Source organism: Apodemus sylvaticus, chromosome 6 (genome assembly GCF_947179515.1).
Source record: "Apodemus sylvaticus chromosome 6, mApoSyl1.1, whole genome shotgun sequence".
NCBI lineage: Eukaryota > Metazoa > Chordata > Mammalia > Rodentia > Muridae > Apodemus > Apodemus sylvaticus.
This window is the reverse complement of record NC_067477.1, coordinates 92,381,111-92,395,122: the sequence shown is the minus strand read 5'-3', so window position 1 is coordinate 92,395,122 and position 14,012 is coordinate 92,381,111. Positions and strand designations below refer to the sequence as shown.

The following is a 14,012-nucleotide window of genomic DNA, read 5'->3' as shown; positions in this document are numbered from 1 at the left end:
GAAACTGGGGAAGACCCTTGAGGACATGGGCACAGGGGAAAAGTTCCTGAATAGAACACCAATAGCTTACACTCTAAGATCAAGAATTGACAAATGGGACCTCATAAAATTACAAAGTTTCTGTAAGGCAAAGGACACTGTCAAAAGGAGCCTCCATATTTTAAAGCTAATTATTTCAATAAGAATCACACTCGTCTGTGTTTCCATGTGAGTCTATTACCTGTATGATTCCCACTAGAAGAGTGAGGGTGCTCGCGAGTAACACTCGTGCCGCATCTCTGCTTCCGGTGTCTAACATGGTGGCGTTCAGTGCACTTCCATTACCGCTGGGCACAAGAAAGTGGTCGTCTGGCGCCATGCTCAGAACAACAGATCCCACCATCAAGCTGACCACGGGGAAAGGGCCTGGGGGTGGGGGTGGGGGGAAAAGGCTCTGTCAGCTCCGCAGCACCGAATCTCAGACGTTTAGACTCAACATGTCTGTGTACATGCATGTGATCGTTAGCTGTAACTAAGACACACTGTTTAAAGAGGCTGAGAAGTGGGTGTCTCATGGCATTCCTGACTTGGAGAGGACAAGGGCGACGTGTAAATAGGTGATACTGAGGCAGTGTTCAGCGTGCTTCGTGAGAGCGTGGCAAGGTACCACCTCCTCCTGTGTGGGGCCCTCATGGCGCAGGCATGGGAGTTATCAGGAAAGGTTTCTTGACAGAGACACATGCAAACTGAATCTTTACTTGTTCAAATGTAGTATTTATACACTTTGATCTCATCTCTTAGAGTGTCCAAAATCCTGATCTCTGACACAAGTACCTCCATCAATATCACAGTGTCTGAACTGACAAAGGATTGAACTACATATTTTTAAATGCATTTAAATACATTTTAAATTATATGCCAGTTAATAAAATCCCATTTTATAGAAAAGATTTATTTATTTCTGTTTATCTGAGTGCTCCATCTGCATGTATATCTGCATGCCAGAAGAGGGCATCAGATCCCATTATAGATGGTTTTGAGGCACTAAGCAGTTGCTGGGAATTGAACTCAGGACCTCTGGAAGAGCAGCCAGTGCTCTTTAGTGCTGATCCATCTCTCCAGCCACAATCTTATTTTCTTTTAAGTTCTTATTTATTCTATTTACTATCTACATTTTCCCCCATGATGATGGTGGTGGTGGTGGTCGTGGTGGTGGTTCTACCCTTTAATTATAAAAGGTTTTATGGCTGAGAGCCCTCAATACCCAACCCTAGTAACCAGGAAGATCTAAACACAGAGAAAGTCAGAGACAAACACACTTGCCTCTTACTGATTGGTTATCCAAAGAGAGAAAGTTGATTTAGACAACAAGGCTCTCTTGACTGGCTTCTGCAGACAGGTCAGAGTCTAAATACCATGAGAGACATGGCCTTGTGCAGGGCTCGGGATAGATTAGAGGGCATGACCACAACTACTTTTGCCTTAAGATGATTATCCAAGCACTACATCTCACCAGCACATGGATACAGCAGCAAATTTGTCTTCGTTGCTGATGTCAAAGTCACACAAAATCATATCAAAATGTTTATTTTCTGCAAAGTTCCAGGAAAAAAAAAAACTGCTTTGAATGTTAAGGATGAAAGGAACGTCCGTTGTGACCATGCCAAGAAGGAATGAGAAAGCCTTTTTTCTCTAAATTGTCTTGCAGGATTTTGCTAGCCTTCCAATATTATCTTATTGAAATAAGTATGCTCTTTAATAAAATCACAAATCAGTATTTAGTGACCATAATTCACTAAATAAAAAATTAGCCTAGTGGTGTAAGTACATTTAGATCCTGTAAAGATTTTTCCTTCTGTCCTGTGTTGAGGGAGAATGCTTTTAAATAGAGTCAATTTATATTACATTTAAAATTTTTAGACAGTGATAAAATTCAAAAGCATGTTTTAATTTTGAGCCTTTCAATTTCATCTTCATTAAAGCACAGTCCCATATAAAGCTAAGATTGCCAATTAATAAAGAAAGTGGGTAAGACACTGAAGTTTGGTTCCTCTGAACTCATTGACAAAGGTCTGGAGGTATTGTATACAGAACATAGAAGAAACAATTTACAAATAAAGTATAGCTGTAAAATGTGCTTGTAATTACCAACTGAGATGTGTCTTGATGTTCCAAAGACAAAATACGTCAGGATAGGGAAGAAGGCAGAGTAGAGACCATACTGAACAGGAACTGCAGCCAACAGGGCATAAGCCATCCCTAAGATACAACCAACACATAAAAGTCACAAACAAAAAATTACAGTATGTTTGTAGCACACAAAGAAAGGCTTTTTCAGAGACATACTCAGCTTACGGATTCGAAACATCAGCTGGTGCTGAGTGCTTTTCTTATTTTGCATACAGACCTTGGCTATACTAGGAAACCGGCTCTGACTTGGCTGGGAGAGTAGGCGTTTCTGCACTCAAATGAACTGATTCCACTGCTTAGTCATTCAGTCACTAGCTGGTTATATCAGTTGGAAAAATAATCATTTCCTGTAGAATTTGGTTAACCCAATCTAAAAGTCCAGACCAACTTATGTGTGTAGTTCTGTTTGAAGCCCCACCCCTCTGTGATCTAAAGGACATAGGCATCGCTTTCTCCTTCCTCGCTGAAAAACAGATGTTAGATAAAGAGCAAGACAAACTCTACCCTGGGGAGGGAGGAGGACCCACCAGTGGGTGATGCCAGGCATTCTCTGGGCCATAGTCTCAGGCTACGGAGAAAACAGCATTTCGGGAGACATGGGAGTTGGAAAAGGATAATAACATATTCTTTCTCTTGGTTAAATATTCTGGCAGACAGCATGCATTATTTCTCTATTTCACACTTCAGGAATGAAAATTCAGACCTTTGATTTGAGTCATTAATAACAAACCATTTGTAATGATTTTTAAAATTTATTCACAACCTAAATGACCCACCCCATTTGCACTTAAGCTTATTTACTGAATGAATATCTTCTAATAAAGAAACGATTAGCTAAATTATACTTTCAACACGGTAATTCTACATTGTAGAGGGATTTGGGGGAGGCAGGGGCATATGAAATTCAAAGGAAGGGAACTGATGTAATATAGAAACACTTTTCCCTAACACAGCCAAATATAAAGTAAAACTTTAAAATGTTATGTTTTAATTTATTTTGTGTGCACATATATGTGTTTTGGAAGTGGTGGGGAAGTAGGTGTGTGTGCCGCAACGTGTATGTGAAGCTGAGAGAACTTTAGAGAGTTCTCTCTACAATGTGTGTCTCAGGACCTTGTATTATTGATCTTTTTTTTTTTTTTGAAAAATTTGTATACACGTATGGCTGTGTGGTATACATGTGTGATGTATGCACACATGTATCCAGGACATTAGAGGCTAAGGAAGGCATCAGGAGTCCCACTCTGTAGCTCTCTACTTCATTACCTTAAGACATCATCTCTCACTGAACCTGGCTAGGCTGGCTGTCAGCAAGTCTCTGCCGTCTTCCTGTCTGTCCCTTGACAGTGCTGGCGTTAAAAACAAATGACCACGCACCCTGCTTTTTACATGGGTACTGGGGATTTGAACTCAGATCCTCATGCTTGGGCAGCAAGTGCTCTTAACTGCTCAGCTGTCTCCACAACCCACTTCCTTAATACTCTAGTTACTAAAAGTAAGAATAATAGGCTGTCCCAGGAACGCAGAACAGAAAGAAAGCAGATGCTCACAGGAAAGACCGGAAAGGGAGCAGAGAGGAAGAAGGCCCAGACTACACTTCCTGTTTCCTATAGACAGTTTTCAAGTTCTCAAAGAAAGAGTTCCCTGAACTAGGCCTGTATCTCTTCTTCATTCTTTGTCTCTGTCCTTCTTCTTACACTTCTTAATATGCCTGGGACATGTTTTCAGTTTTCATACACAGTATCTATTTATGGGTAACTTTTATTTGTGTCGTTATTGCAAAGGAACTTGGATGCAACACTTTTGAAATAATATGGTCTCTAAAGAAACACTATTGATAGAAAGTGTGAACTCCATGCTGTTGCACAGACTGGATAGGATGGCCGAATGTATGATAAATTGAAACCATCTGAAAGGAAAGGCCTTCCACCATGTAAGGATTCAACACAACAGGTCATGAATCTAGACTTCTTAGCTTCAAAAACTATGAGAAATAAACTCCCTTATGTATTAAATAGATCAATAAATGTCAAAGATAAAACTAGACGGGAAACTCCCCATAGCTATGAGTAAAGATCAATAAAGGGGCTCGTGGGTCTTTTGTGGCTTAATAGGATTTTTGTTGTTATTGTTTTTTGTTTTGTTTTGTTTTTGGACAGGGTTTCTCTGTGTAGCCCTGGCTGTCCTAGAACTCAGTCTATAGACTAGGCTGGTCTCAAATTCAGAGATTTGCCTGCCATTGCCTACTAAGTGCTTGGATTAAAGGGATGTGCAGCCACCACCACCTGGCTAGGAATTTGCTCTTCTTTTTAATATTAGAAATCAAAAGACCCCACTACCCTGGGCAAACCCCAGATGCCTCTCCCAGCAGTTTCAGGGCCCAGCTGGTAAGCAAGTCCTAGACTCTGGCATCTCTGCGGCTGTAGGCCTGGAACCCCGGCCCCTGGGCCTACCCTCTCTGGAAGCCTTACTGGGACTTCGCTTTATCTTCACAAGACTTCTACTATGAACCAACTGCTCTGCCCACACCACTGTACCCTCATCTGCCCTCACTTCCATCCTGGGTCATCAGTTCAGTCTATTCATAAAGGTTCCATTGTCTTCTCCCCACCTCCTTCCTTTTACCTGGAAAACGACCCCCAAACCTTCACATGCTCCAGAAGAGCCTTCAAGCGCGTATACAATTTAGACATTGCACCAAGTCTAACAAGTGCTCAAATAGTCCCTGATCCCCCAGCCCCAAGCAGGCCCTGCACTCTGCCCGGCCAGCCAATTGCTTTTCTTAGCAAGTGTGCACTGCCTCTCTCTCCACCACATTCCTTCCCTTCCTGAAGTCCCTCTGCCACCCCTTAGACAGATCTCACCGGCCAGGCCACTCTTGAGAGCTCAGTGCTATGCTCTAGTAGCTCCTGCATCAAACAGACAGACAGACAGACAGACAGACAGACAAGCAAAGTCGTCTTCCTTCCTGCTCCCTTCATCCCCTGTGTTTTTCCAGTTAGCAGTGAAACCCATTCAGTGTTTCCCCACCCCGCCCCATCCTTCTGGCCAGGCTTCCCACCCACACTCCTCTGGTTATCTTTTTTCCCCCTTCCAGCTTTGTGGAGACAACTTCCTCAAGTTCTTCCTTGTCCTTTCCTCTTTCCTGGCAGCTTTCTCTTCCCCATTCTCCCTGGGGACAGCAGGCATCCCCGTTCCTTTTTCTTAGTGTTTTGTTTTTACAATTACATTGTACTGTGGAGGACTTGCAATGCCCAGCGAGAAGTCTGTCACCGAGCTACATCCCAGCCCTTGTATTTTTGACTCAAGAGTTGTGCTACATGGAGTAGCTTGACCTGCAAGTGTAATCATCCTGCCTCTTGTAGAGCGTGCTCAGATGACAAGTGGGTACTACCACACCCAGCTCTGCACCTTTAATCAGTTCCAATAAGGTCCTTTCTCGAGGTTTTCTCTTGTCTAGCCCAGACCTCTCCTCTGACTTTACCCTAATGTCAGCTTCAGCCTTTTCTTTTTTGATTTCTTTCTTTTCATTCATTCTTTCTTTCTTTTTTTTTTTCTGGAACAAGCAATTGCTTTATCACAGAGTATGTCCCAAGGAATGTCTTCATTTCCCACCTGACACTTGCTCTGAAGCTAGTCTTTGCCATCTTAACAAATGACAGTCATCTCCCCAGTTTGCTTAAACCAACACCTTAGAGCCTCAGTTTCATCCGCACTTACCAGCACATAATGGGGATAGCTGCTGCAGAATATATATTTCATAGCTTGCAGCACTCTCTGTCCTGCTTGGTCCAGCTCAAGGTAAGAAACCTATCCTCAGAGCTGAAGCAGTGAGATGCCTTGGGGACATTATGTAATCAGGCCCCTGAGAGCATCTGGTTGCTTCACTCAAACCCAGGCCTTGCCTGGTCTTACCTCAGATCCACTACACTGGAATTCTACACCTCCCTGTTTGTCCTCAGGGCCTTTGCATCTTTACCTGGTGGTTTTCTTTCTGCTGTCTCATGGCGTCCAGTCATCCCTTAGGCTCTGTCTAAAGCTCTCCTCTTGGGCTAGGCCTTCTTTAACCATCGTATCTAAAATAGACCTCTCTTCCCATCTTAGCTTCCATCACGCTACAGCCCCAAGTCTGCCACTGGACTCAGGCTCCACAAGGTCTGCGCCTGCGAGTCTGAAGACCCGGCATACAGGATTGGACCATAAAAGTTTATTGTGTGCATGAGTGATAAGCATTGGTGTGTGAGAGAGTCAAACTAACCTCCCAGACACTTAACCTAGCAAAGATAACCTTGTAGCTTTATTTCTGGAAGAACAGGCTATCTATAAAATGAGGAACTAATCTGGTTGGTGTTAGCTCAGGTCTTTAATCTCAGCACCCAGGAGACAGAGGCAGGAAGATCTATCTACAAAGGATCCCGGGACAGCCATGGATACAAAGAAGCCCTGTCTCAAGACATCAAAAAGAAAAGGGTGGCGGGAGAGGAACCACAGTGTATAAGTTATGAATCACTGAATCCCAAAGCTACTACTACTCACCCTCTAGAAGAGCCGGGGCAAGAATTTCTTATTTATTAAGGGGACTGTAATGATGGTCCCTATCATACAGAGTTCATATAAGGATGAGATTAAATGTATCTGATGCCTACTAAGCAAAATTTATTTCTTTTCCTCCTACTGGGTGCTAAATTTAGGATCCCATGCATGGCGGTCAAACATTCTAGCACTGAGCTCCACTCCTCAGAGGTAATGTAGATCTTTAAAACACACTCGTCTATGACAACTGAGAATGCCCATAGTCCTAAAAAAACAAAATGTATTTCTAATGTGTAAAGGTGATTTATTGTCAGGAATGAATAAATGAAATTCAGTCCTTTTCATTAAATATTGATTGAGCTATGTATCATGTGCTAGTCTCTATGCTAGACAGATCCTAAATAGCTATGGGATGGAGAAAGCGCCTGTTCCCCAGGAACCCCAGGGTGCTGCTGTTTTACAGCATCTCTCTCTCTCTCTCTCTCTCTCTCTCTCTTTAAGACGGGGTTTCTCTGTGTAGACCAAGCTGACTTCAAATTCAGAGATCCACCAACTCTGCTTCCCAAGGACTGGGACCAAAGGCATGCCCAAGTCGCTTTACAGATTTTTTTATAGAGCACAGTAGAAAACACACCCACCCTTCACTTTTGGGATCTAGAGCACACCAGGTCCAATCGAGACTCCACATTGGGGCTGCAGAGCCTCCTTCCCTGTGGGAGTGCCCTGCCTGCTCTGAGTAACCCAAAGAGCTACGCAGCCAGGTGTAATGCACAATATTGCCTAACCTTCATCACAAGCGTCTGGACGAGTCTATTTTCAAGCTCTCTCTCCACATTCCCTCAGCCTGTATCACTTCCCATTACTTGGCCAACTCAGACGTCACCTTCAGAACTCAACTCTGACCACTGTACTTCCAGGAAGCCATCCCCTGTCCCACAAGATTGGGCAGCACACCTCACTGGCACTGTCCTAGTAGAGGACGTTTCTCTCACCACAGCTTTAACACACTGAACTGTGAGCATTCAGTTCTCCAGGGGGCTATGCGTTCCTTCAACACATCTAAGTCTTGATAGTTTACCTAGTGTCTGCAACACCACGCTAGTTAGCCTGTAAACTATACCAGATAAGTGGGTGCTCTTGTCATAATTTGGAAGCTTTGTGGAATCTGGTGCACGGCCCTGGCTAAGATATCTCCTCTCTATCCTTTAAAGTGCATTCACACTGCAGATCAAGATCTGTGTGAGGAATGTAAAGTAATTTAAGGAGCTGAAAGAACTGGTTTCTAAAAACCATCAGAACAGAATCCAGAATGTCAGAGCACATTCTGTGGTCAGTAACTTTGGGAAGCTCCAACTTGGGACTATAATCTGGTACCAAACAGTCAGGGGAACAACAATATTTCCCAGGAAGATACCTTTATGGAAGAGGAGAAGACAGGTGACTCTGTTTACTAAAGTACCCTGGCTGAAGACCTTGAGAGTGTGAGCATTGATCCCTGGTTAGAGGAGTAGGGAAGTCATGACCCTCTGTGAGAGACAGCAACTTGTGACCACCAGCGATCTAGCCACCAGCATCTTACCTTGCAGGGTACCCACTAGCCCAGTGCTAACTCCGGAGATGACGTCACTGAGAAGCCATTTCTTGACTCGGTATTTTGGGAGCCAGTCCAGAATGGGCAGAAGAGCCTTCAGCACACCAAAGGCTCTCTTTCTTGAGCAACTGTCAAAAAGTAGGAAAATAGGGTGTCTGATCCAGTTTTTCACTATAACCAGGTATAAATCACAAAGTCATGAACCAAGTTTTACTGCTTTTTAAAAATAACTAGTTAGAAAAATAATGAGTTCCATGAGGAAAATACTGACACTGAAACACTCACCATGCTGTTTTCCCCCCAAGAATTGTATCTATCCTTTGAAACTCACTCTTCTAGGAAACACAGGATTAAGTGTCTCCTCCCTTCATCCACCTTTTTAATCCTCTGAGAAAATATCCCCACACAAGAACTCATTTTCTGACCAGTCAGAAAATGACCAGTGTGGAGTCTCTGTGTGAGATTAATTTTTAGGCTCCTAAAGCTGGCATTGCCTTCTCTAAAGAAAAATAAACACAGGATTATTTTGGCAATAGAAGCTTAGAGCCACTTTTAAACCAAACTTCTAGTGTGATGAATTTATACTTTGTACCTTGTTACTTAGCAATTTTAAATGTAACAACCTATAGATAAAAATAAAAATACCAATAGAACTTCCACCCTTTGAAGATATTTTTAAACATTATATTTATGAAATAATTGCAAAGTTTAGTAGGTAAACACAAGTTTGATATTAAGGGATTATTTTATGTGGATAATAAGGCATAGTTATATATTTTAAGTCCTTGGAGACACACACACACACACACTATATATATATATACATAGAGAGAGAGAGAGAGAGAGAGAGAGAGAGAGAGAGAGAGAGAGAAGAGAGAAAGGTCTTCCTTATCTGCCATGTGGTTTGTGGATTCACCCAATTGCAGATAAAAAATATAAGAAAAAATGTAGTGAATATATGAAGAGTGCCCCCACACACACCTTGTTTCCTAAACTTTACAGTGTGACAGTGGCTGCGAGCACAGTTAGATGGTACTAGTATTATAAATAAGATAAAGATAGCTAAAACTATGCAGAAGGAGGTATGAGTTATATGTAAACATTCACCTATTGCATATAAGGGACTTGGAAATTTGAAAGTTTTGCTATTGAGGAGGGGGTCCTAAAACCAATCCCTTATAGATACTAAGGCTAATAGTAACAGACTAAATATCCAATATATGGGATTTATAAAAATCATACAGGAGAGACAGGAAGTGGTTGTATAAAAATTCTCAAAAAAAGGTAAAAAAGAAAATACCTTTAAAAAGAAAACACCCCCTCAAACAAAATACATTATATGCATGTAATAAAAATCTCAAAGAATTGTCGGTGGTGGTAGTGGTGGTGGTGGTGCACGCCTTTAGTCCCAGCACTCAGGAAGTAAAGTGTTTCTATAAGAAGAAAATCTGGCGATTAGCAGAGTGCCTGTCACGTTTTTAAAGTTTGTGGTGTCTGGTTCTGGGACTCCTTGGGGTTTGAGGACCTGAGGGTTATATGTAGGGAATCCCACTGCCTCCGGAAGCACTTGGCGCACCTGACTCATCGCTCTAATCCCAGGTCTCTGAAAGTGATCCCGATCTTGGTGTGGCCAGACTGACTAGTCAGTCATCTGTTAGATGCGCCCCTTTCATAGCGTTTTCCCCTGAGCTTCACAAGAAGGAAGCAGAGAGCGACTAGACTCCAAGGTACACTCCAGGTTTCATTAGAACTGGGCGGGGAGTTGGGGGGTGAGAGGAGGAGGAGGAGGAGAGAGACAGAGACAGAGACAGAGAGATACACACACAGAGACAGAGACAGAGAGAGAGACAGACAGAGACAGAGGCAGAGACAGGGAGTAGTGTCGTGACTAGACTCCCACTTCTCCACTAAGTTTCTCCAGGTAAAGCTGCGTTCATTCCAGCCCCACATTACTGGAGCCACCTCTGTCCCGGATCCGCGCCAGAAGCGCAAGCGCGGCGGGTACACCGCACTCGGCGACGGCGCGCACTTCCTCCCGGACGGGTGGCCCCGGCACCTGCCCGCTGCCCGCGGTACCTGCAGCTCCGCGCCAAGCTGTCCCGCAGCGTCCTGCGCTCCGGCAGGCGCCGCTCGCGCTGCTGCTGGAAGGCGAGCTCGCTGTACACCGGCCGCGACACCGTGTAGCTGCAGCTGTACTCGGCGAGCTGCGGCGGCTCCGACCTGCCGCCCCGCGCTGCCATGGTCTGCGAACCCGAGGACTGCGGGCCTGGAGGGGACGCGACGAGGGAAGACACTCGGAAACGCGGAACGAGCAAACGGCCTGCAGCGGGCACCTGGGAGCAGCCTCGGGTGCCACCTGTGGCAGAGGCTTTGGAAAACCGGTCGGCGTCCCGAAGTCCTTGGCGCTGGCAACAAGCTGTCCCTACGGCCGGCCACCTGCAGGACTGCACCCGAGCACTACAGTGTCTCCCGCACCAGATACCCGGGAATCCCTGCTGTCCAGAAAGTGACCCTCACTTTTAAGTCTTGGGTATTGGACTGGGTGGCCTCCCTGGGCTGTCAGGGCGCTGTCCGCGTCCTGAAATCTCCCGGACTAGGGCCCGTGCTGGGTCTCCTGCGACCGGGAAAGGGTCGTGTACTCCCCGCACTCCACGCACACTGAGCTGCAGCAGGGCAGTCCCATTTAAGGACAGGTGCGAGTTTCCCGGTCTGACCTCTAGCTTCCTTGTCTCGCTTTTTTTCTGGTGTCTGTCCTGCCCTCCCTGCCAGCCTGACCAGTCCCATCCCTAGAGAGTTACGACAGGGCGGGGTGCAGCCAACTGCATCTTCTGTGATGAACTCACCTGTTTGGGCTCCGGAGTTTTGCCTGACGGGAATGCCCTGGGGACAGTTCTCCTGCTGCCTTTATTATAGCGCTCACCCAAAGCAGTGGGACGTTTTATTTATAGAGCAACAGAGATACCTTGATGGAAGGGAAGGACACGGGATCTTTCCCCCAGGAATCTTACCCTCCTGTTTTTTTTTTCCCTTTCCCAAACTCAGAGAGCTCTGACTCTTAATGGTTGTCCCACAGGGGCCACCAGATCTTCACCCACACTGCTATGGCCGTGAGATCAGGGACAGATCAGAGCTTGGGGACTCATTTTTTGTTTTTTTGGGTTTGGGGTGTTTGTTTTGTTTCTGAGAGCAACAACAGCTTCCTTGTTGGAGCACCCAGGTTCCTTGGCTGTCAGAATCTACAACCTAGTCCATGCACACTTTCACCAAGTGGACAGAAGGAATAGAGGTTAATGTGGTTTGCACAGCAAAAAAAAGCTTTGGAATTCTGAAAAGTCAGTAGATGTAGCGAAGAGATTATAGTTCACTCACTATTTTAGACATAAATTCTTATCACTTTTGTGCGTGTGACTAATTCACAAGCTCAAGAATATAGGTGGCCCCTTTCTCGACTGCCTCTTTGACTCTTTAATTTCTTCTCCTACAGCTAGAGAATCAGGAGGTGACCCATTGGGATAAGGAAGAATCAAGGCAAGGACAAGTAGGTGGTTCTAATGTACACTGTTTTGTATTCTGTTGGGATGAATCTGGGTGAAACTAACTCATGGTTAAAATAGGTGCAGGAAGGTTTGGAACTTCAGATCACTCATGCCTGGTTATTATTCTGAAGCAAATGTTGAAGAGGCTAAACAAAACAAAACAAAACAAAACAAAACAAAAAACAGTTGGTGCCCATTAGACACCAACTTTCAGTCACCCACTTGGGAAATACAGACCATGACAGTTTTATAAATTCCAGGAAACAAAATTTCAGGAGAACTCTAGTGTAAATCCCCGAGTCAATATGTTGCAAGCGTGTGTGATTTACTTTATTATTTTTTTTCTTCCACCTAAGAATGAATGAGTCACTAGCTTTCAATAGATTTTCAAAGGATTACTTGACCCATAGAGGTCAAGAACCAGCCAGGCATGATGGCGTGTCTCAAGAGAGCTGGGGAGCTGAGATGGGAGAATCACTTGAGTCCTTGAGTTTGAGACCAAGTAGTGCAACAAAGAGAAGGGGAGAAAGGAGAGAGAGAGAGAGAGAGAGAGAGAGAGAGAGAGAGAGAGAGAGAGAGAGAGACAGAGAGAGAGAGAGACAGAGAGAGAGAGACAGAGAGAGACAGAGAGAGAGACAGAGAGACAGAGACAGAGAGACAGAGAGACAGAGAGAGATAGAGATACACACAGAGACAGAGAGAGACACACAGAGACACAGAGAGATTTTAAAACAGTTAAAGAAGGAGGAAAGAGAGGTCCCTTGGTCCTGGAAAGGCTTGTTCCAGCATTGTAGGGGAATACCAGGACAGAGAAGTAGGAGGAGGCTGATAGGAGAATGGACGGAGGGAAGAGGGCTTAGGGAACTTATAGGGAGGGGGAAACTGGGAAAGGGTAAATCATTTTGAATGTAAACAGAATATTGAAAATAAAAAATTATAAATAAAAAATAAAATAAAACAGTTAAAGATGAAAGAGACCTTGCCCCACTTTCAAACTCCTCTGCCGCCTCTACAGTTAAGATGGATTATGCAGCCTCACACCTGCCTGCCCGCCATTATGGACTTTATACTTCTGGAACCATAAGCCAAAAAAAAAAAAAAAGAAACTGTTTCTTTTCTAAATTGCTTTTCATTGAAGAACCAGCGAAGTAACTAAACACACTGTAAGGACTTTGTTGTTATAATGATGCACATGTATAAAAATGTATTGATGAAATGTAGTAGCTTGTATACTATCTTAGAAATTAATAATACATTGAAAATGAATTTGGGAAGTGTCAAGATAGCTCAGTGAATAGAGCAGCTTGCGACCAAGACCACAGGCCCGAGTTCAATCCTCAGGACCTACTCTTACAAGCTATCCCCTTACTTCAGCAGCTAATTGCATAGACACAAAAATAAGTGAACAAGATGTGTAGTATAATTTTGTTTTTAGAACTTAATCATCACTGTGTCATATGTCCTGTATGCATCTGAACAGAGATACTGCCTTTTCCCACCCCAGGAAATATCTTTTTGATAGCGAAAATAAACATGTATGGACAGAATAGCACCTGCATGCCAGGATTTGATAGGACTAGAGAATTACTTTCCTTGTAGAGAAGAGACAGATTCTCTGACATCGGCTATCTTTTAAATAGGTAAGTGGGCCAGCTAGATGGTTCAGTGGGTAAAAGGAACTTGCTGTAAAGCCTGATGACTTGAGTTTGATCCTTAGGACCTAAAAGAAAGAACTGACTCCTACAAGTAGTCGTATGATCTCCATATGCACCCACACAAAACCTTGTTACATTACTCACCCTGGCTTTCTAAATCAAGTTTCACCTATTTCACATAGAAGTGAGTGTTTCTTACTTACCATAATTTAATCACATCCCCAAGGAAGTAGATGTGTCACTTCCAAATAGACATCAGAGGGCAATGTTGCTATGGTGTGTGATACTTCACAGTCATTGATGATTTAAGGGCCAGGTGAGATAGAACACTGGTGTCATCCCAAAGGCAGAGGTGGGAACAGAGTCAGAATTTCAAGGCCAGCCTGGTCTACATAGAAAGTTCCAGGCCAACTGGGATTATATAATCCAGTCTCGAAAACAAGCAAGCAAACCTATAAAAACCAAAAAACAATAACAAACCACTGTAACTTAGACCTACTGTGTGTAAGACCATCCCACTGTCAGATC

The 14,012-nt window shown here is 44.0% G+C and overlaps 1 protein-coding gene across 1 annotated transcript in view; it reads right to left on the bottom strand.

Annotated features, from left to right (window-relative positions):
• The window catches only part of Slc26a4 (solute carrier family 26 member 4), a 42,264-nt gene extending 31,662 nt beyond the window's left edge, over positions 1-10,602 (bottom strand). Inside the window, exons 1-4 of the mRNA XM_052185983.1 lie at positions 10,370-10,602; positions 8,282-8,421; positions 2,128-2,238; positions 221-405 (exon numbers count right to left, since the gene is read on the bottom strand). Coding sequence (XP_052041943.1) covers positions 221-405; positions 2,128-2,238; positions 8,282-8,421; positions 10,370-10,533 — 600 coding nt within the window. The 5' untranslated portion in view covers positions 10,534-10,602. The remainder of the gene's footprint in view (positions 1-220; positions 406-2,127; positions 2,239-8,281; positions 8,422-10,369) is intronic.
• Between the last annotated feature and the right edge of the window lie 3,410 nt (positions 10,603-14,012).